Genomic DNA, 23,303 nt, shown 5'->3' with positions numbered 1-23,303 from the left:
TTCTGATTTGACTAGCTGAGCAAATGAAGATCCAAGGTGGTCCCACCCAATGCTGCAGGAGCTGCAACTCCAGCTGAATGTTTGGGAAGGGGCAATGTTTTGAGAAATGTGTGCAGGTTGTTTGCATTATGTTTTTTGCCGGTATTAGCATAATTTCAAAACTCCTGTTTTGAAATACTTGTAATCTTGGTTCAAAGAACCAAAAATTATGTGACTCTGGAAAATCCAAAGGACAGGAGGAACCCATTAGAGTAACAAAGAAAATAGGCAGAGAAGGGAAATCAAGAGGACAAACACTTAGAGGACAAAACTTTGGTTTTCTTTGTGTGGAGCAGGAATATGTGATAGTGTAGGTACTTAGATATAAGGAAAGTATTCCTGTGGGAAAGGGAAATTCCTCAGTGATCACACTGAGAAAGATGAATCTAAGTAAAGAACAACATCAGGAAGAGGAAAGAACTCAGAGAAGAATGTGGAATAGAAACCTGAGAGATAGCTATATCTATCAAAGAAAAGAAGTGAAAATTACCAGTGCTGGAAGATGCAGATGATTACAGATACAATGAAATCCAACAGGAAAGGAAGCTCAGGAAGCAGTAGTGTTAATGAAATCTTATAGATCAAGGGGAATATGAAATATATTTTGATGCAGGTGAAGGAAGATTTTGGTCAAAGTGGTTCAGTTTAATGTGAAGAAGTCAAAATGGATCAAAGACGGAGTTGGAAAGAGTGAAAATTATGGAACTAAGAGAGCAAAGGCTGGACATGGCAGCTGGAGAGTGGCTATAAAGGAAAGCAGAGCTCAAGAAGTCTTTTCAAAGGCAGTCCAAGACATACATGGCACAGAAGAAAATTAACCTAAACAAGGATTATTAGAAAAGATAGGAAGTGAGATGAGAAAATGAATTGTTGAAAGATAGTGAAAATGGGTTTAAAAGCAGACGGTTATTTCTACTTTTTTCCTGCCCCACAACAAAAAAGTGTACCATATAAAAGTTAAGGACTTTTTGGGTTGATTTTTGCTTTAAAAAGTAAATTTCAATGGGAAAGTGGGAAAACAGTAAAACTTTCAACCAATGTTCTTTCTGGAGTGGAAAAAGTACAGGTGATAGGTTGGGTATTTCTTACATAGTTGGAATAGAAAGGAGACGATGTCATGTGGAGATCCAGGGGATTTGGGTGAAGCCTTTAAACATTAAAATATTGTCCAGTAAAAGTAAATAAATGACTGGTAAACCAATTTATGGTTTCTACCATGGTTTCATGGTAAGAAAAATAGTTTCCTCCCGGGGAAGTCAGACAGGCCTTGCAGGCAGGAGAGAAACAGTAGGTGCCCTGTATTTTTATTTCACTAATTCTTTCAATGCCATCTCTTAACATTGCTCTGAGTGTGGGAGGGAGTCATTGTCCACATCAAAGTATTACGAGGAGGTTCAAGACTCCTTTGGAAAGCTGAGTGCTTACGATATAGATACAATGATATATTATCTAATATTTGTATTTTAAGCATCCTTGTCAATGCAGCAATGTTTAAAATATATGACATGAAGCAGGCTCTGAAAGTGCTCGTTTCTTTCTGTTGACTCTAACCTATAGGAAGTGATAATCAGTGTTTTCTGTTATCTAAAATAGGTAAGACACATCCCCCTCTGGGTGGGGGGAATCTAGATGTAGATGGATGCTTTGCAGTTTCTGAGGGAAAATACTTGATTTCGGTGGGGCTCGATGACCTCAGAGGTCTTTTCCCAGCGTAGCGGTTGTACGCTGTGATTTCGGGAGCAGTCGGTGCGTTCACACATGAGCTGGCTGGTGGAATAGATCCAACCATTGCCTGGCGCTGCTGCTGAGGGGCGCCGCCGCCATCGCCCGCGTCCCCTCACGGCGGGGCCGAGGGGCGGGGCTTGGGCTCCAGGGGGCGGGGCCAGGGGCGGCTGCCTTCCCTCCCCCCGCCAATGGGCGGGGCCGGGTATCCCCGCTGCCCGCCTCTGTCGTTCGGGGCGAGTCCATTGCATCCCGCGCGGGGGGAGCTCCGGACCCGGATGCTGCCTGCCGGTCCGGTTCGGGGAAAGAGGGAGGAGCAGGGATAGCGCCTGTGGATTAGAAGCGGGCGCGGCCCTGCAGCAGCCGTGGTGGCTGATCGGGCGGGGGGAGCCGCTTTGCGGGGGCGGCTCTCCCCTCCCCCTTCCACCCCCCCTACGTCCCGGCGGGGGATGGTGTGTCCCGCAGCGCGCGCCTTGCTCGCGCGGTTCGGCGGCTCTGCGGGGGGAGGGGGACGGGAGAGACCCGGGCCCCGGCGGGTTTTGCACGGTGAGCGCGGGGAATAGCGGGCAGGGGGGGAGCGCCCGCTGCTGCCGTCCGGGACCATGTTGGCGGACGACGATGAGGAGCTGAAAGTCCCGGAGGAGATGTTCAAAGACGTCAAGTTCTTCGTGGTGGGAGACATCGACCCCAAGGTACCGGGTCATCCTTTCGGATCATTCCCGCCTTCTCTTTCGTCTCCCCCCCATCCCGACGTGGGGGGGCACAGTGGAACCGTCCGGTTACCGCGCGCGGGCTCGAGGCTCGCGCCGCCTCACGGGGAAAGGGCGGGAGCGGGGGGAGCGCGCGCCTGAGGGACCGTGAGGGATGGCTGTGGGGGGGAGGGGAGGCGGCCGGTCCAGATCCCGGCTCTGATCCCGGCCCCGATCCCGGCTCCGATCCCGGCTGTGCCCGCGGGAAGCGCCGCTGCCGCCGCCATGGGAGCGGCGGCCCCGCCGCGCAGGCCCCGCCGGAGCCGCCTGAGCGGAGGAGGAGCGGGCGGAGGGACTTCCTGTGCCGAGCCGGGCCGGGCCGGGCGGGCAGCGGGGGCAGCGGCCGCCGCTCCTCCGATTCGAGCGCTCCGCAGGCCCGGCCCCTCCCTGTGCCCGGTTCCGTACGGGTACACAGGGACAGGCCGTGGGGAAGGTTCGTCACGGCGGGCCGGACTGGCTCTGCCCTCCCACACAGACCTTCCCGCCTTGGCACGGCCCCGGTACCGCCCCGGGGCTGCCGGTGCAGTGTTGCTGTGCTTTAGGCCAGGGGCCGCCCGCCCCTCTCGCCGTGCCCTGGGGTAATGCCCTGGGTAATGCAGGTGGCCTGGCCGCGAGTAGCACCCGTGGTGGGCGAAGATGGTTGAAACAAAGTTTTGTGGCTTGTCCAATTAGATGTTTGAAATGCACCCTACGGAGCTTTAGGACAGCGGCTTCCTGCAAGCAGGTTACTGCCTGCTTCACGCTGAAGTTAAAGTTCTTTGCCTCTCTGGTAGTTGCTGTAGTAAAGTCTTAGTTCAGCATTGGTTTCCTTTAGCATCCTGTCCTGGCACTCACTGGCTGTGTCCTGGAGACACAGTGACTGCCTGTTCAGATGGATTTCATTCCTCTTGTGCTAAAATTAATGCAGTCTAGGAAGAATACAGTTAACAGGATGAAAACTTCTTTAGACAGGTTTCTAGATATAAAATTTAGTTCTTTAGGCATCAGGTCTTTAGAGATAAAGTTTTTAATAGTGTCTTAGCACTCATCAGATTCCTGTACTTACCAAAAACCCCTACAGCAGCAGTTAGTATTAGGTGTATGAGGACGAGTGCAAAAATCCTGTAGCACTCTTGTACATCATTTGTCATTGGAGTAGTGTCTTGAAAAGCCTGTTTAGGTCTTGTGTTGGCATGGGAGGACAATTAGCAGATTTCCCATAGAGCAAATAGACAAGCATTCTCTTAAATTGGTTTTCTTTCTCATGTTAAATTTTATTGTTCTTTGCAGTCAGAGTCATTGTCATAGAGCTTTGATATGCTCCAAATTTGGTGCATTGAATTTTCCTCTGCCTGGCTTGGGAGGCAGAGCCCAGATCAGCCCCTTCTTATGGGTAATTCCCCCAGTTTATATACTGGGCACGACTTGGTGGCCAGTTTGGGTCACCTGTCCAGGCTGTACTCCCTCCCAGTCTTTTTTATAACTCCTTACTGGCAGAGCATGACACAAAAAAAGTAGTCCTTAGGATAAACACAACTTAGGAAAAACCAAAACATCAGTGTGTTACCAACATTATTCCCATTCTGAATCCAAAACACAGAACCATAGCAGCTACTGAGAATAAATTCACTTTATCCTTGCTGAGACCAGGACACCCTCCTGTGGGTGTCCTCTATGGTACCCTGGGGCACCTGAGTATGAGGAGTGTTTATCAGGTGTGTTTTGAGCCACGATATAATACAGAAATTGTAAACCAAACTCAAACAGTTCTTAGAGTGAAATTTGTCCCATGACTGATATAAAAGTTACAAATCTCTTTGGCACTTTTTACTGCTTCACATACCGGTGGATGCCAGCTTGATTTTGCAGAGAATTTCCTCCTTCATCTTCTGGGAAGGAGCACACTTTGATCAGCTTAAATTTCTAAATAGTTTCACAGAAAACCAGTTACTGTAATAAATATTAAAACACCCAGCACAAGTGAGTATGCTAATCAAAACAGATTCAAGAGTAAGAAGCAAAAAAGTAATTTTTTTTTCAGGTGAATAACTGCATACCTACTGCCTATTAAAGCATGTGCAGCATGAATTGGAAGGGAAGCAAAAGTTTGGGCTTGTGCCAAGGTGTTCTCTGGCACATGAAGAAGAGCTAGGCTGGCTCTCAACTCCAAACCCATTCCACTCCATTGGGTGCATGTTGCTCCTCACACCTTACTGGGTGATGAGAAGATGTCAGCTCCTCTTTTTCTTTTAATAAATGCTCTTTCTGCTTTCCTCAAACATAAAAACCCAAACCATCATGTTTTGGAAACACCAGTTAAAATCAATATTTCCTTCAGAAAGAGATAAAAAGTAATGCAACTGCAGCACAGGTCTTTGAACAGGATATTTGGTTTTGGTTATCTTGTTTAATTTATTTTTATATGCCCATTGCATTACTTCTTAATTTTGAACTATTCCTCTTGTTTCTTCCAACCCAGATTTTAGTGGGAGAGAAAGATAAAATTTTTATTCCTCCCCTCACAAAAAAAAAAAAAAAAAAAAAAAAAAAAAAAATTGGATATAAACTAATACTTAAAATGCAGGATTTTTACATATTTTACATATTTTTACATATTAAGTGTTCATATTAAGGCTCTTCAGCATTATGTTTTCTAGTTACAGGTATATGGTTGATATAAATGTGAGTTCTTTAATTGTGCCAATACAACTTTTCAGTCCAGGCACTACTTAATCTGTAGAAGTTGTGTATTTTGAGAGGAGTTTTGAAGTTGATGTGCCCTAAATTAGGATGAGTCTTTTTTCATGACACATGAAATAATCAAGTGCATTATTATGTATCATATTTATCGTGTTTAAACTACATGAAACTAGTATAACTTTTTGTATAAGCAGATGCTTTGCACAAGTTCTGTAATGGAACATTATTTTGATATTAAAAATATCATACTTTTAGCACATTATTCATAGCTACTTTCTGATGCTGTCAGATTTGGACTCTCAGTTTTCATGATGTTCACTCCTTTTTTTAGCCTTCCCCTGAATGAGCAGTCTAATGGGATTGCAACTCAGGGCGAGCTGTGTGAGACAAGGAGCTCATGTGCTGAGACTGTTCTTAAATACCTTCTGTTTTCAAAAGTGCTTTATTTGGATTTAGCTTCTCCTTTTGGAGTGATAGCATCCTGTGGTTCTTTACGGTTAACTGGATTTCATGAAGGAAGGTATATTATGATTTAGGGGATTGATGTGCAAAATGGAAATGTTCACTCCTGTTTCTGGCAGTGGTGAGAAGAACAGCAAGCTCATGATCAATTTTCTTGGTTATTTTAGAGTAGTTCTTTCGGCAATATTCATATATTGCAGAAAAAAAGTTAACTTTTGTTTTCTTAAATGGAGTTTTAAAGTCAGGTACTTCTGTCAGGAAGTGCCTCCTCAGTAAGTGGCGACTTTTCTATCCCTGTTTTTCTGCTTGGCAGAAATGCTTTATAAAATAGCTTGATGCTATGTTTTAGAGTCTCTTTTTCAGTATTTCTTTGTCCTGGTGAGTGTACAGGGTAGGGAGTAATTGCTTAAGGAACAATTAATGAATTAATTCTTTGTTTGATGAATGCATTCCCTTGCTCTCTGCTGTTCACTGTTGTGGGCAGAGCATTCTGTTTTGAAGGGAATGTCCCCAGCATGCTTGCAGGGGCAGACATCTGTCCCTGACAGGTTTTGGAAGATGAAAGTCATACCAGTTTTGTTCTAAATCATTATTTCTGAATAATAAAAGGGAAATGAAACAGTAGTTGTAAATGAATGGCATTTTTAACTTCTGAACTCTTTTAGACCATAATGTTTTAAAACATTTTTGTCTTCCCTCTATACCCCACTACCTTCTCTGTTACCTTCTTGGTTTAAATGAAAATCTTGTTTTTTTGGGGCACGGGGATCTTCATCACACAGATCTCTACAGCAGAGCTGAGAGAACACTGAGCTCTTGAAGCAGAATCTGCTATTTCTGCCTTGTAAATTATGAGTGAGATGTGCTTTGGTAGTTGGGAGTTGTTTTGCATTCTCAGGGCAGAGCAGTGTAGTGAGGCACTGCAGTTCTTCTGAAGGTACTAACTTAGGGAGCATGAGTCCTACTTGGTTTTTTTTTTCTTCTGCATTTCAAAAAATCACTTAGTCCTTAGATTTTAACCTCTTATTTTAAAGTATATTCAAACACTTCCAGAACTACCCTATGCAAAAATAAACACTTAGAAGAGCTTTCCTTCCCTTCATGAAGGAAAATAGTTTTAATTCTGGAAAAACCTTGTAATTTCCCGAGTTCCTACCCCATCATCAATTATTTTGGAAAGTAGCTCTTCCGATGCAATGATGAAAACATAGAAGTGTAAACCTTTAGAAGTCAGGTTTTTAAATGTGTTTGGTAGCTTTAGGAAAAGTTCTGGCCACCTACAGGAGGACAGCCAAGAGAGAAAGTCATATTCATTCAACCACCCTATGTTAGTGTCTTCTTGCAGTAATGTTCTTCTCAAATAAAAGTTGCTAAAAATTGTTGACTTCTCCCTGTCTTCTTTTGGCTTTAGGTTATCCAACTTCTGAAAGCTGGGAAAGGAAAGGAAGTTTCTTACAATGCACTGGCCTCCCATATTATTTCAGAAGATGGGGACAATCCAGAAGTTGGAGAATCTCGAGAAGTTTTTGATCTCCCTGTGGTAAAGGTGGGTGACTCATCCATGATATTGTCAAAGTATTTAGTATTATGAAGCATAGATGCTTCATTCTTGTAACAAAATATTCATCTTTGGCTGGTGACCAAATAAAACATGTCTTTAAAAATCTTACATTCTTGTAACAGAAACTTTTATCCTGACTTGCAGACTTCTGTTACAGTTCTGTTCTCCCCTTCTGCTTGTTGCTCTGTATCTGTCAGTGGTGGGGTTTTTTTTTTAGTGTTCTGCTTTGGTCTTTTTTTCAGATTTTTCTTTCAGTCATCTGTGAGATGATGTCCTGTTAGTTCTGCTTTAGAAATATTCTGAAGTAAAGGTTCTTACAAGCTTTTGGCAGTGGAAAGCCTCAATTTAGAATAAGTATTAGATTGCTGAAGGTTTTTTTAAAACACATAAAATTGGCAAAGTGCAAAATGATTTTGTAATTTTGCATATATGTACTCTGCTAATTATGGACTAAAGGAACTTGTAGAAAATTAGGTATTTTTTTCCTCCTTATTTTAGTTTTTAAGGGGTTTTTAAGTCATTTTCTTTCTTTCTTACACTGGAATTACCAGTATTTTGTTACTATCTTCCAATAGCAGGGTATTTTTCAGTGAAAAACTCTGGGCTTCATCTTTGAATACGTGAACTTGTCACTCTGGAAGTATTGAGAGAGTTTGGAAGAAAGAACACTAGAATTTTGTTACTAATACCCTTGAGTACATGATTTTGGGTTATTTTATCCATATGGATACAGGTGGCAGTAGAGAATTTTGATAGGTTTTGTCATGAGAGTGCACCTGACAGTGTAGAACTGTGAATTAATGCTAAAAAATGAAATGCTTGGCTAGCGAACCCTTATGGTTATACTGGGTGTGCTGGTTAATTTTTAGTTCCCTTTCTCTGAAGTGTTTTTTGGTGTAATTTTAACTTCATAAACAAGGAAATGCTGCCATTTTCATGAGAAGGAAGGACATCAACATTGTGGAGAGCACTTCCTGCTTTCTAATGCCCCTTAAATAATTTAATTTGCTTCATAACTGCCAACTCATTTGCTGGAGGAGAGCAAATCTTTCACTAATGTCACTTGGCTTGACCTGAAAACATCACAGGGTGGTCTGTAATCAAGAAAATCAGACTAAGTGTTAAAGGGACTGGAAGTCAGAGGCACCAAAGTAGCTGGTTATAGGGAAAAAGGAAGATTAAAAACTTAAGGGAGGAGATGATCCTTTTTTTTTCCCCTTAGGATTGAGAAGTTAGAAGTTAAGTGGTTGTAGCTATTTTTTGTATTATGTTTTATAAGGGAAGGAGAATAACAAAAACTGGGACACCATAACCATAGTTGCCACAATATGTTATTTTGTTTGTCTTTTGAGGAAAAGTAATTCCATACTGAATGTGATGTCACTCTTTGCCCATTCTTCCTTATCTACTGCACTGGGACCAGTGTCCTACATCTCCTCCATTCACTGCCACCACCCTGTGTCCCTTTGAGCCCTTCTGTCCCAGAACACTGTCGGGGAGGGGCCATCCCTACTTATCAGCCAGCACTGTTCTGTCGTTCGAAAACTCATTCTGTGTAAGGCTATGGTTCTTCACTCCTTGGAGATAAGTGTAGGATTAGACTTAGATAGACTTCCAAAGCTAGGAAGTGTGTATTAAAACTAGCTATAGCATGAACTTGGAAGGTAATTCATATTTTGTGCATGTAGACCAAGGATTTTAATGTCTGGTGGTTTCTGTTTTTTTCAGCCTTCCTGGGTGATCTTGTCTGTTCGCTGTGGAGCTCTTCTGCCGTATCCTTTTAAGCCCAAAATTCTAGAAAATATGTTAAAATGGATACCATTGAAGGATTCAAGACTGTTTCAAATAGGTACTGCTTAAACTTCTAAAATGGTCTCCTGTGTTTTGCCTGCCAAGGTTGCAGTGTGCTTGAAGCTTCTTTGTCTTCTGTTTTCCTGCCCCTTTGCCTATTTTATGGTTCATAGGCACTTAGAGGACATCTATTATCAAATAGAAAACAAGAGGTGGTAGGTGCAAGAATCCTGGTGTTCATACTGGGAATTCAGGCCTTAATGTGCGTCAGAGATTCAGAATTCCTGTTTTATACCCAATAGTTTAAGTGTGTGCCCTTGCAACTTGCTGTGTTTCTGTGATGTGGTCTAGGCTTGTGATTTTGGTCATTTGTGTCTGGACATAATAAATGTATTTATTGTGCTTTCATCATAAGGATGAGTGTTTAGTTGTTTATGTTACACATCTCTAAACCTTCTCCCTGTTCAAGAAGAGTGTTCACAAAAAAAAAAAAGCTTGGTATGAGCTACATTTTCAGGCTTAAATAACTTAATATTTCATTATTGATGTTCTTTCACATGAAGAAGTTGCACTATTAAAAAAATTTTCTTCCATGTGCAACCAGGGTTTTTTAAAAAGGTTCTCTAAGAGCTGACATTATTGGATACCCAGAAGAGAAATAAGCAGATGAAACAACAGAATGGTGCAGTCCATAACTGAATTGTAGCTATAAATGTGGGAATGGAGCTCTCAATGGCTATTGCTCAGGAAGTCTTTATTGTGGGAACATTGGAATGGCCAAATGAAAAGACCAGGTCTCAGTAGTGACTTGTTCTTCAGTTGCATGGAAGAAGGAAGTCTTGTGCACCTGTGAGCAATAAATGTGTCCTTGGACCTTTGACTGTCTGGCACTTCATGTCTTTAGTACATGGTGGGTTTAGGTTTTACTCTGAACCTTATTGTGCTGACAAAATGAGTTGTTAAGTCTTTACTTCATTTTGTCCTGTCTCAGTCTCTTTATGACTTCTAGTACAGTGACATCTGGCCTTTTATTAGGATTTAAGTACTGCCTTAATGAAAAAAATACAGTCATTAATAGGAATAGCTTAGTTATTAATAGGAATAGCTGATTGCTTTTGGACCCAGTTTAGGCAGAAGTTTGAGATTCTGCGGTTTTTGTCTTTAGTTTATGTTTTAATTTGGTAATGCTCAAAGTGGTCATTGAATTTCTGAAGAACCAAGTCCTAGAAACATCTTGTGTCAGTTAGACATATGGATCTAATAAGAGCCTTAAGGATTTTATGTTGCCCTGCCAATTCTGGTGCTTATTTGATGGGCATTTGCCTGTCAGTTGCTAAAGGTAAAGTTTAATACAGTAAGATGTAATGCAATGTAAAAGCACAGTAATTTTGTCTGTTTCTTAGTGGAAGTTGTTTTCACCAGAGGGAACTTAAGACAGCAGAGTGTTCTCCTGTGCTCTGCTCACTGACGTGTGCAAAGTCTGACTAACCTGTAGTGGAAGGGAAGTAGCAGAAAAATGAATCTGGAAGCAGAGTCTGTGAAGAAGGAAAAAGAGTTTTCATGTGTGAAAACCGTGGCTATAATGCCATAAAGAGGGCTGGCAATTTATTTTGCAGGAAAAGCAAGAGTGAGGAGTGTGTACTTTTCAATGGTCTTGTATAGATAAAAGAGAGTCAGAGCCCTTCTGAGCTTTTGTTGATGGCAGGAAGAAAAGTGACTTTTTCTGTATTCCCTCTGTTTTGTTTTATGTTATGCTGCTTGTAACTTCTAAAAAAGTCTCTTTCACTCCTGTTCTTTAGAGTGTGCAAGCTCCAGGCAAACTGATAGACCTCTTAGAAGTTAAATACTGACTGTCTCTGCTTTATGTGCTATCAGTAGGTACTCAGGCAGGGGGTAGACACATGTACGCTTTTGAAAGATCCAGTACTGAATTTCTACCTTGGATGAAATCAAGAACAATTTAGGATCTTCATCAGGCGAACTTCTTGAGGTATTCTGGGTTATGGCAGTAATTTATTCTTACATTTTAAAATGCTCTTGGCTTTGTCATCAGCTTACTGTGTGCTGTCTCTTCTGGGCTTCAAAACATGTATGTTGCTGGTGCACCAGGGGAAAATAATTTTGTTTCATTTAAAAAATCCCAGTGTCTGCGTGTGATACAATGTACACTTGTTTCTCTAGTCATTTTTTTCTGACGAATGTGCATGGGTCTTAAACACAAGATCATATGAAAGTGTGGAAAAGAGGGGCAAGTTGCAGAAGTCTTCTCCATCTTTCCCAGGTCAGTTCTGGTTTAGAGTGTTACCAAAATTGATCGTAATATTGCAGGTGTTCTGATTCAGTTTGTACATCAGGTTTTTCTTCTCAAAGCATAAACTTTAATTGCAAACAGACAATGTACTTTCAAAGATGAAAGTTTTTGATTGGTCAGATACTTGGTATTATCTGAGAAGTACTGCATAGACTGTTGAGTTTCCTGAGGGACATTAGAAGGAAATTAATCTAATTATTTTGCATCCTTGACACCTGCTTTCCAGTGTAAATGGCTTTTCTCCAGAATCATGTCAGATCTTTTTTGGAGTCACTGCTTGTCTCTCTCAGGTAAGAAGTGAACCATATTTCAGTCTATTCCAATGTGCATTATATGTGGGATGTTTGCTTTTTTTTGAGGAGAGATACCAGTTTTTCTGTTGTACTATGACTTTTTTTTTTTCCTATTTGTTTTCTCTGTCTCTGTGCAGGTTTTTGGTGGTTTTTCTTGTTATGTGTCTTTGTCACCCTTGTTTCTCTCTTACTTTCTTGCTAATTTAGTATTTAAAAGTTAGAGGTAATACATTAGCCAGCCTTGTAAATGGTGTGCTGTGGGTTACTAAAATTCTTCCAGCTGGAGACAGCTGGGTGCACAGAGCTAAAAGGATTTTCTGCCTTCCTTTTAGGTTTCATCTGAAGACCGAAGTACGCTGTGGGCTTTGATTACTTTTTATGGAGGGAATTGCCAGCTGAGCCTCAATAAGAAATGTACTCACTTGATTGTGCCTGAGCCAAAGGGGGTAAGAGTTTATTACATGTACAATTCTTCTTGTAGCTCTCATTTGCTTTCAAATAGTCAAAAATTTTCCATCTGCCTGAAGTTAGAATTCTTAACACTGTTGATTAACAACTAAATTCAGCAAAATTAGGCATTGCAGCTATTCAGTTTGTGCTTATTTTCTGCATGGCTTTAAGCTTGATTAATTTAAAAAAATGTCCAATTTCACACTGCTATTTGAATTCCAGTTTGAATAAAGAATTTTATTCTTTATCTTGTTTTTCTTAGCCTAATTTTGATATGTCACAGTCATTAGTGATTGTGATTGTATTATAAATCCACAGATACAGAATCAGTGAAGAAAAACAAAGGACAAAATTGAAATATTGAAGAATAAAACATGGGCTGGCACTAGGAGAAGAGAAAGTGTGGCTATGGGAAAGGAATGCTTTTCCTTTTTTAAGATGTAGGAACCTTTGTAGGGCTGGGTTCATTTTCGTGAATGTGTATGTCTGTTGGTTTTTGGTTTTGTGGGTTTTTATTAACTGTTTGATATTGCTCCTGTGGACTGCTTAGAAGGGTGTATTGAACACCACTCTAGTTATCTCTTTCATCACAAGAAAATATAATTCTTGGGCAAAACTTTATTACCTAAAATTTTGAAATTAAATGCACTGATGAAATGCATTAAGAATCATACCTTAATAGCTTACTAAAAACGTAAATAATAAGCTTTTTACAACAAAGGATGTTGTCTTTAGCTTGCCAGGTAAGAAACTTAAAGAGGTTTTAGCATTCTCTCTCTGTAGGTTACAAATAATTTAATGCACATAATCATTCAATGGGAACAATTTTATGGGATTATTACGCATTGCTTCCAGTCCTGCTGGTCTGATACACTACAAGGGAAGCTGCAGCAGTTTGTAACGAGAACAGTTCTGTCCCTAGGAAATCTTACATGATTGCTCTGACTAGATACAGGATGATAAAACAAGATTATTAATAATTCTCACCAGAAGGAAATAATAAAATCTTGTGTTGGCAAATAAACTTGATTTCAACTCCAATCTCTTTATTTTGTATGAATGACAGTTTCATTGTGGGAAATAACTTCAGAGAATCACAAAATTAATTTCCTTTGAATGTGCTCCTTGTTAATTTATGTTGTTTGACATAAAAGAAAATACCAGCTCAATCATTTCTAAATATTATATCCTGAAAAAAGCTTCAAATTTTCAAAAGAAAGTTTTTTTTCTATACTGTTTTGATGTATGTGAAGGGTTTCCATTAAAGAGGATATTTGAATAAATAGGACACTGATTCTGTGTCTATTCTATTAGGAAAGGAAACAGTGAAGGTTTAAGATTTAAGCTGTATTCTTGCTGAAGTGCTTTTCTTCAGTGAATCAACTTTTAAATATTTGTCTCTACTTCATTATGAAATTCTGTCGTTTTCTCCAAATGCTTTTTCATAGTGGGACTAGGTTTTTTTTTTTTACTTTTTTTTTTATAGTGGATAAAACATAAACTGTATTTAGACTTTCCTTAATGTCCTCCTAAAATCACATGCATTTTAGTATTGACCATGACATTCCTCGCTGCTGGGTTGGAATATTTCAGTGATTTGGTTAAAGAAGAATTTTGCAAGTGAAGGCATTCATCTTCTGCAGTTGTGCCTTCTGAGTCCTTTATAGTGTAAATGTGGGGAGTTTGGGTTTTTTTGTTTTAATCTCTTGGAACCTGTGGTTCTGCACAGTATAAATCCTGTTGGATCTTGGCAAGATCAGTCTCTGGTATTGGACAGTGTCCTTGTAATCTCCCTCTCCATGCCTGAGCCCTGATTTCAAAGAACTTACTTGGGATTGCTTTTGTCTTTAAATATTTTTTTTTTTGCCCCCCAGGAAAAATATGAATGTGCTTATAAACGGGACAGCATTAAAATTGTGACCCCAGACTGGGTACTGGATTGTATAGCTGATAAGTGTAAAAAAGAAGAGACTCCTTATCATCCTCGTTTAATTATATACGAGGAGGAGGAGGAGGAGGAGGAGGAAGAGGAGGAAGAAGCAGAAAATGAAGAACAAGATTCACAAAATGAGGCTAGTACTGATGAAAAATTATCAAGCCCAGCATCTTCTCGAGAAGGATCACCTTTGGGTGATCAAGCTTTTTCACCAAAATCTACTTCTGCTGATAAGGCAAAAGGGGAACTGATGTTCGATGATTCTTCCGATTCCTCTCCAGAAAAGCAAGAAAGGAATTTGAACTGGACACCAGCTGAAGTCCCACAGGCATCTGCAGCAAAGCGTAGGTTGCCTCAAGGGAAGGACTCCGGGTTGATTAATTTGTGTGCCAATGTCCCACCAGTGCCAGGTAATATTCTGCCTCCTGATATGAGAGGCAACCTCATGGCTTCAGTCCAAGGTGCCCAGAGTTCTGACCGCCAGGAAATGATGGCCACGTGGAGTCCAGCCGTGCGGACGTTAAGGAATATTACTAATAGTGCTGATATTCAGCAGATTAATAGACCATCAAATGTAGCACATGTAAGTGTTGGATTTTTAATTTATAAGCTATTGGACTTTTTCTTAGGAGCTATAGTGTCCAAGAACTTCCGTTTCCTTTTGCTGTTGCTAAAATACCCACAGTTAATACTTCCCTTTACTACTTAAAATTGTAGCCAAATTTGTAATTTCTCCATAATAAGTTACTTAATTTCTCGCAGGTTCACAGAATGCATTTGGAATAAACATTTAGAAGAGTAAAGTTATGTATAATTATAGCATGGTTTAAATTTTCAGTAAGGACTTCTTGGTAAGACAGGGGGAAATATTAATTTAGAATTATTTTGCTAGTTTAGGAAACCTGGTTTCCTATCCTTCTAGGTTCTCAGTCATGCAAAGAATTGTTTATGCTATAAACACATGAACGTGGAATTGATTGTTCCCACAGTAGGTTCAGTTCTATACTGCATTGTTCTGCTGGGCATATTATGATGGAGAAGTCCTAACTTACACTTTTTTATGCCACTTGTATAGTTGAAATAATTGCAGCTTTGTGTTGAATGTATTTCTACAGGAAAACAAAAAGCAAGTGAGCATGCTGCACCTGCAGCATTGAAATTCTTAGATGTTTGTGGGAATGGAGTATGAGTAAAGTAGGTGGTGGTAAATGTTAGACATTTCTTTTACTTAAATAATTGCATTGGTGCTTTTCTTCATGTTCATCTAATGGTAAAACTTTGAAAAGTGCCAGAGTAGTTTAGAGGCTTCCAGCCAATACTTAAAACACAGCGCGTGGAGTCACTCAGAAATGTTGATTCTGTGCTGGTTATATGACATCTGAATATTAAATGGAAATACAGGCTTTATTTTAAATCTGATTAGATTCCTCTTCTCAGTGCCTTAAATTGTTTAAGGGCTCAGACTTCTGGGCAAGGCCTGAGTAGAATTGCCAACCATTTGCTCAGTTGGCCAGCGTGGTAAGTTGGCTACCATGTGCTCTCCAGCCCAGTCACTGTGCTGTCAAATACACATCAGTGGCGTCCCTGTGGAAGTATTTCTGTCAACAGTATTTGCAGAGCTACAGGGTGGTTGTGTGCTTTGCTTGTCTCTGTTCACCCAAAATCTGCTGGAGCAGGGGCTGGATTGTGATGTGCGAGGGTTGTACCAAGCACCCTCTCAGGCTGCTGGGCCAGCTCCAGCATGTGCAGAAAGCCTCTGCATCTTAGAATTGTGAATCTGCTTCCTAGAGGGAGGAATACCAGTTCTACCTTTTCCCTCTATAACTTCACTTTTACTTTCTGCCCTGAATAATGAGTTCAAATCTTAGTGAACATTCTTGCAAAGTTAGTGTTTAGTTTGAACCTCAGATTTCTACCAAGTAGCAAAATCTATCATCAGGTGCTTAGAGATACATAGTTGCTTTCTGGATATAGCCATAGAAAGATTTTGAAGATTTTATCCCTTTATTTTGAAATACATGTCTTGAAGCTTCTCGTAATTTTGGCTTTTGCTACTTGTTGTGGAGAGAAGCTCCTCACACCGAGCCATGGAAACATTTTTTGTATGTGTTATTTTTAGTTATTGAATGTTTCTACTGTGGTGCTGCCAAGACATGAGTGATGGGTGATGCATTGATAGTCATGGCTGCACATGTGTGTGATACCAGCACAGAATAATAATCAGAATTATTTAGGTGACACCTGAGATGTTTTGATGTGCCTTGTGAAAACACTTGAGCCACCTCTGATGGAGAGTTGATGGATGGTTGAGAGGATACAGTAATTGGCTTTGTGCTCTGGTGATGGGCTTTGATTCCTCTCTCGCACACGCATGTCGTCACTGAGGGTGACACTGTGTGTGTTGAAGTAGTGAGGGTGAAGGAAACAAGCTTTGCAGGATTCATCAAAGCTGATTTCATGTTTAAAAGACTTCATGAATGGCAAGTCTAGAATTTCCTATTGCTCCTTCTCGTTTGTAATAGGTAGTTTATATTAAAATATTTTAATAAATATGTAGAACTCATCCTAATCTATTAGAATTCTTCCTAATTTTCCTTTTTCTGATGCATAAAAATTCTCTTCCTAACTTGTGTCTGCTTAGTGTGAAATGGTTTTTCTCTTAACAGTGAGTTATACCTTTAAAAATAAAATCAAATTCCAGATTACTTCAGCACTCTCTATAAAACTAAAATCTAGTATTCTTAAGTAGGGAGGTTAGGTTGTTTTGGGCTTTTTTTCCCCAAGAAACCCTTTGTGCTCAGCAGATCAATGTTTTGTTTTTTTGGTATTGAGATTAAAAAACAAGCTATATATTCCTGAATTGGTTCAAAAGAGAATAAGTGTTAATGAAGGTATCATTAGCAATTTGTAAGTGAAAATAGGACTATGGAACTGAATTTAATGGGCCTGCGGGATCTTAAAATTAATATTGCAGTTGATCAGTGTAATTATTAATGTAGTGTTGTCATAATGCTGTTGGAGAAATTATTAATAATACAGGGATGGGCTTTAATCTTAATTTAAGTAAAGTGTGCATTGCTGTTTATTAGGAGTCACATGCAGCTCCACACTTCTCTTTGTGTAAGTGCTGTCTTTTCATTCTGCTATTAGGCAGTTAAAGATTTTTGTTTAGCTCACAAGGTATTTAGGGTGTAGGGTTCTTGTCTTGTAGGAATTGTATTTTCCCAGTAGTTCTTTAGATATTTTTAAAACTGAATGACAACCAAAAAGTCACAAAAATAATCTTTGTTTTCTAGATATTACAATCACTTTCAGCACCTACAAAAAGTTTAGAACAACAAGTAAATCATAGCCAACAGGGACATCCAAATGTGGTGCTGTTTAGTCAAGTGAAACTAACACCAGAGACACATTTATTGCAGCAGTCACATCAAGCACAGCAGCAACAGCACCATCCTCTCTTACACCTTCAACCTCAGCAACTTATGCAGCTCCAGCAGCAACAGCAGCAACCCCAGATCTCCCAGCAGTCTTTCCAACAGCAGCAGCCTCACCAGTTTCCCCAGCAGCAGCAGCAGCAGCAAGTCCATCAGCAGCACCAGTTCTCCCAGCAGCAGCTCCAGTTCCCGCAGCAGCCGCTCCACACGCAGCAGCAGCTGCACCGCCCTCCGCAGCCGCTCCAGTTCCAGCAGCAGCATGTGCTGCAACAGCAGCTGCAACAGCTGCAGCAGCAACAGCAACAGCTACAACAGCTGCAGCAGCAGAACCTGCAACAGCAACAGTTGCAACAGCAACAGCTGCAACATCAGCAGCAGCAACTGCAGCAGCAGCACTTACAGCGACTGCACCAGCAGCATCAGCAACAGCAAATGCAGAATCAGGCAGCACAGCACTTAACTCAGACACCTCAAACACTACAGCTTCCAGTTGCAGCCCAGCAGCCGCAACACCACCAGCAGCAGCAGCAGCAACTGCAGCAGCAGCCGCTTTTTGGGCACGATCCAGCAGTGGAGAGTTAGTAATTATTGCCTTCTGATCCTGGAAAAAAGTAGCTAATGACATGAAGTGGGGTGGAATACCAAAAAGTAATGCTGTGTTTACAGGATGGGATTGTAAGAAATGCCACTCATGGCTCAGAACTGGTTTTACTGATTTTTAGGCAAATAATTAAATAATAGCTAATGATGATCCAGTAATCTGAAAAGCATGAGAGTGCTGAGGACATTGTCTTTTCAAATATACAGTTGATACGACAAGCACACAGCCTATACTTTCAGAACAGTGTTAGTAAATCCACAGCAGAATATTTTTAAAACTTTTTTTTTTGCTTTGGGAGAGGGGGAGGGAGAAGCTTTCAAACTGCTACAATTTTGGAAATACCGGTAAATTATTGACGATTCAGTATCAGAAAATTGTCACAACTTGCTTTGAATTATAGTTGAACTGAAAGCTTTTTGATTGTTCTGGCTGTTCATAGATGATCTCTGTAAAAGAGGAAGTGGTCTTATGTTTTCTTTTTGGTGACCTTTCCTTTTGCCCCTTTAGCTCCTCTTCTTCCAGGAGAAAAAAACTACCCTTAACAAAATCAGACTCTGGGTTGAGCTGTGCCTTAAAGGCTTTCAGCTTTGAAATTTTGGATCCTACTTTTTCCAAGGGAAGTACACCTAGGAGGTTTATAACCTGGTAATAGGAGGAGGTCAGTGTAGCAAATGTGTTCTGAGATGAACTCTTCACACTTTTAAGTATTTAATTGTTTTTTATGTGCCAAACTATTTCAGTTCCAGAAGAGTATTTCCTACTGGGCTGTGTCTTTGCAATTGCTGATTACCCAGAGCAGATGTCTGACAAGCAGCTGTTAGCAACCTGGAAACGGGTAAGATTGTGCAGCATTTCTGAAAAACTATAATATAATGTCATAGTCCCTAAATTCTAGAAGAAACCATTGGAAGTACTTCAGCACTGTTCACTCTTCTTTAGGCATTCTTTTGTGTAATTCTTCTGTTATGAACTAAAACAAAATTATTCAACTGCTGCTGACCAGAAAAAGTAATAGAAATACTTCAGGTGTGCAGCCTGGTTGAATTAAGTATTCAATCAGAACATGATCTAAATAAGCCTTAACTATTTCCCAGTTATTTATGCTTTAATCAGGCAGCTGTAGTACAGCAAATGTAATATAGCATCGCTGTCTAGCTTTAACTTGATTGTATAAAAACATTATTTTTTACATATAATTTTGGCATTTAGTAGCCTGTGCGGTATCCACCTGAGTGAATAAGATGGAAGAATAGAGTGTTTCTATTTTTCTGCCAACTTCTATTTTTCAGAAAAATCTGATTGTATCCTTTCCTAAATAAGAGGACTTTGATGTTCTTCAGAAACTTCTGATGGATTTTATAGTTGAATTTTCCCTACAATTTTGCATAATCAAGTAAGCTGTTGACATTTTTAACAGCACTTGTGTTTATTGCTGAGATAGAATTGAATAGTTCATAAAAAAATTGTTTAACAGTTATACTGCAAAAAATTAAAGACATGAGAAGGGTTATATTTGTTTATATATCTTTATTTCATTTTTTTTCCATTTCTTCTAAAAAATAGACTTTTTGTTCAGTGAAAAGCTGCATATTTAATTTTGTTTTTTGTTTTCAAAATTGTTCTTAAGCTAGATAACAAACCTAGTTTTGGGGGGTAACTCTTCAGTGAAGTGGTGCTAATGGTGACAGTGTCCTGAAGGGTGGACTTTCATTTCAGGCTTTTTGTTTCTTAATGTAATGTAAAAATTGTTATTTCGTAGAAGTTCTGTATTTACTCTCTTACCAGATCATCCAAGCACATGGTGGGACAGTGGACCCAACCCTCACGAGCAGATGTACTCACCTTCTCTGTGAAAGCCAAGTCAGTAACATGTATGCTCAGGTGAGCCTGCACTGGTGCCTGCTTTCATTTTATCACTGCAAAGGCAGGGCTTTGCATTGTGTGCTTCATGCTTAGACAGCAAATGTAAAGTTTCTCATTACATGTTTATTATGATTTGTGTTTTTTTGGGGTACAAACTTTCATAGTGCATGTAGTAGACTTGTTCCAGAGAGCACCAAGGAAGATGCTATGAGAAAGAGAAGTCTAAAATGTAGAGAAAAACAACTAAAATCCAAGGTTTGCTTTGTAGAAAAAGCTTTAAAAAAGCATTTTGGGTTGTAAAAGCTGTTTGTGCCTGTATTCCTAGGCTTTAAGAGAAAGGAAGAGATGTATTACAGCACACTGGCTGAATGCAATCTTGAAGAAAAAGAAGATGGTCCCACCTCATCGAGCCCTTCATTTTCCAGTGGCATTTCCACCAGGAGGAAAGCCATGTTCTCAACATGTAAGAAGGAAAAGTTTACTTTGAAAGAATGCTGGCTTCATTGCTTGCTTCATTCCATGAGCAGTATTAAAACAGGGCTAGAAACAGAGCATTACACATTTGTTTTGCCTTGGAAGAAAAGCTTCTGTTAATCTTGTGTTGATGTGCTGCTCAGGTGTTTCTCAGTGCTTTGCAAGTCTGAGTTCAGAGTGGTGAGGAGTAATACCTGCCTTTGTGAGTTACTCTGTGACACTGAGAGGCAAAGATTGCCTGACTTACACATAGCTGGTAGCAGCATGTGCCTGACTTACACATTGCATGGTAGCAGCAATCCAGGCTGCACAGTTTATAGCATCAGAGCAGCAGCACATCTAGCATCATGTGCTTCCTTACCATAACCCAGGATTTTGAGGGGATTTTTGATGGTTTTTCTTAGTCAGTGCTTAGCAGATACCTAAAAAGGAAGCTTGTGCTGCTAATCAGAGGATAGGAGGTCACAGTTCATTGCCTGTGCAGTGAGGAGCTGTGAAAGTGGAATTTTGTGGAATTGAAAAACTTCAGTTCTTTGAGAGGCATCTTGAAATGTACTATGCTGCATAAACCAAGATGCCAAAGTATGTCTTGGCATTGGATTTCTTTGTGCTGGATGCAGACATATGGAGTGATGGCCTTGCTAATAGCCTGTCCTGACTGACATAAAAAGAAATACAGATTTGGGAAAATCGGAGTATAATAACATGTGTGTGTACTCAGTGGTTAGTAGTAAATGTAATCTGCAATGCAATAAACACAGTTTTAAGCAGAAGTACTGTTGCCTTTCCCTAAAGAAAAGGTGAGAATGGCAAAACCAAAAAGCTGTCAGGATATTAAAGATAATAATGGAAGATGTAGAATTACAGTTCTGTGATCAGCTGGCACAGTTTATTTGGCTACATTGCAGAGTAGAGCACAGTTCTCAGATTTTTATAATATAGCAAGTAAGTGTAAGCATTTTTTGTGTGCGTGCCTCTATTTTTTGTGTGCAGCAGAAGGAAATAGCAGACCTGTGAGAAGCAAATTAGCTCTGAGCTCATCCATAATAATGCTGTGGTCTCTGTAAATAAGAAAAAGCTGACCAGAAGAATGAAAATGATTTTTCCTGAGTCAGAGCTACTGCTAGAAGCTTGAAATTTTTATGTATAAACAAATAATTTTAAAACTGTACTGTTTGTATCCTACAAGCCACGCTTTAATTGAGTGCTTTATACACCATGCTGTGCATTTCATTGTAATGTAAAAAATTAGTCATGGAAAAATATTTTGCATGGGAGTATTTTGTAAGTACCATCAATGTTCTGTTACTTAAAACTGTCTTTCTGCCTGCAGATAATCTCTGTGACAGGATTTGTTGATAGTGACAGAGATGACCTCAAGCTTATGGCCTACCTAGCAGGTGCCAAATACACAGGCTACCTGTGTCGCAGCAATACAGTTCTCATCTGTAAAGAGTAAGTACTTGCTTTCTCAGCAACCCCTTCCCAGTAGTGCCTCTCTGAACGTGAGGTGCTACATATGGCTCATTATAAGAGTGTTCATTGTAATCAGTTCTGTAGTTTGATAACAATGAACTTAGTGATGTTGTAACTTGAACTAAATTACAGCACATATTAAGTGATAAATTTGCCCTTCTGAACACAGGCAAAACAGAAGTAATTTCTAACTTTTTCTATTTTATAGTATTCTTAAGTGATGCTCTTAGATCATCCATAAATAAAATGCTTTTTTAAAAATAATTGTTCTAAAACGTTGGAGGAGGGAAAATTTAAATCCAGGTCTAAAGATTCAATCCATTTGCAGCAGAAGTTCTCCCCTGACTGGCTTGTTCTGACATGTAAAACAAAAGCGTTTTTTGGAGTGTCTCCTCTGTCACGGTTAAAACAAACAATAGACCAATAAAAACCACTGATATTTTAGGTTTATTATTAGAAATCGCTATTTTTACTGATTTCTTTGCAATACAAAATATTTTTCTTCTTCTCTGCCCACCAAGGGCCAGCGGGTTGAAGTACGAGAAGGCCAAGGAGTGGCGGATCCCGTGTGTGAACGCGCAGTGGCTTTGCGACATCCTGCTGGGCAACTTCGAGGCGCTGCGGCAGATCCAGCACAGCCGCTACACCGTCTTCAACCTCCAGGACCCGCTCTCTCCCAGCCAGCACCTGGTGCTCAACCTGCTGGGTAAGAGTCACAAAACCCTCTGTTCTGCAGCATTTTGGTGTGCCTATTTCATCGGTAGGAGCACGTTTCCTCTGGTATAAACAATTTGACAATGGTGTAATTTTGTTCTGTTCTCCATTCCCTAGATGCTTGGAGAGTCCCGTTAAAGGTGTCGCCAGAACTTCTAATGGTATGTTGAATTATTGTATATATTTGATAAGATCACTCCTTGCCTGTGCTGAAACTCCTGGTTGTACTTATTGCTAATGTTCTATTTTGAGGAATCTGAGAAATAATTTTTTTTTCAGAGTTAAGGAATTTTAGTGAGATACAGAAAATTAAGTTACTGTTGACACACCTTTGGCTAGATGTTTCATTCTTCAGTTTCTACATCAGACCTTCAGAAAGGGTGTACATTTTAAATCAGTACTTAACACTTTGTAGATGAGATCACATAAGGGTTTTTAAGACAGAACACCCAAAATTAGTAGGAATTCTGTTAGAATATTGACTGAATTTTACATATGATACATAATGTAAGTTAAGGGTGGAACTACTTCATACCATCTCTCCGATATATACTAAGAACTAAAATCATGGGCATATATACCATGTATTTTAAAATTTAAAAATATACCATGCATACTAAAAAGTGTAGTTGATAACCCTGAAATATCAGCAGGAATGAACAATGAAAAATTGTACCTTGAAAAACATACAAGAGAAGTAAATTTGGTCCTGAAGGGTATTCTGTGAACCATGCCAAGTGTAAGT

The 23,303-nt window shown here is 39.9% G+C and overlaps 1 protein-coding gene across 2 annotated transcripts in view; it reads left to right on the top strand.

The window, feature by feature from the left end:
* The first annotated feature begins 2,018 nt into the window (after window positions 1–2,018).
* PAXIP1 (PAX interacting protein 1) overlaps window positions 2,019–23,303 on the top strand; it is a 30,810-nt gene continuing 9,525 nt past the window's right edge. The window contains exons 1-13 of one of the 2 annotated variants that reach the window (XM_072925313.1): window positions 2,019–2,453; window positions 7,063–7,197; window positions 8,941–8,984; window positions 11,541–11,604; window positions 11,940–12,053; window positions 13,932–14,576; window positions 17,416–18,007; window positions 18,772–18,866; window positions 19,817–19,912; window positions 20,220–20,357; window positions 21,702–21,823; window positions 22,366–22,550; window positions 22,676–22,719. In XM_072925313.1, coding sequence (XP_072781414.1) covers window positions 2,364–2,453; window positions 7,063–7,197; window positions 8,941–8,984; window positions 11,541–11,604; window positions 11,940–12,053; window positions 13,932–14,576; window positions 17,416–18,007; window positions 18,772–18,866; window positions 19,817–19,912; window positions 20,220–20,357; window positions 21,702–21,823; window positions 22,366–22,550; window positions 22,676–22,719 — 2,364 coding nt within the window. In that variant the 5' untranslated portion in view covers window positions 2,019–2,363. Of the gene's footprint in view, window positions 2,454–7,062; window positions 7,198–8,940; window positions 8,985–11,540; window positions 11,605–11,939; window positions 12,054–13,931; window positions 14,577–17,289; window positions 18,008–18,771; window positions 18,867–19,816; window positions 19,913–20,219; window positions 20,358–21,701; window positions 21,824–22,365; window positions 22,551–22,675; window positions 22,720–23,303 lie in introns of both variants that reach the window. The other variant, XM_072925311.1, reaches the window with a different exon arrangement.

The sequence above is a fragment of the Taeniopygia guttata genome, chromosome 2 (genome assembly GCF_048771995.1).
Source record: "Taeniopygia guttata chromosome 2, bTaeGut7.mat, whole genome shotgun sequence".
Lineage (NCBI taxonomy): Eukaryota > Metazoa > Chordata > Aves > Passeriformes > Estrildidae > Taeniopygia > Taeniopygia guttata.
This window is presented reverse-complemented; position numbering and strand designations above follow the sequence as displayed.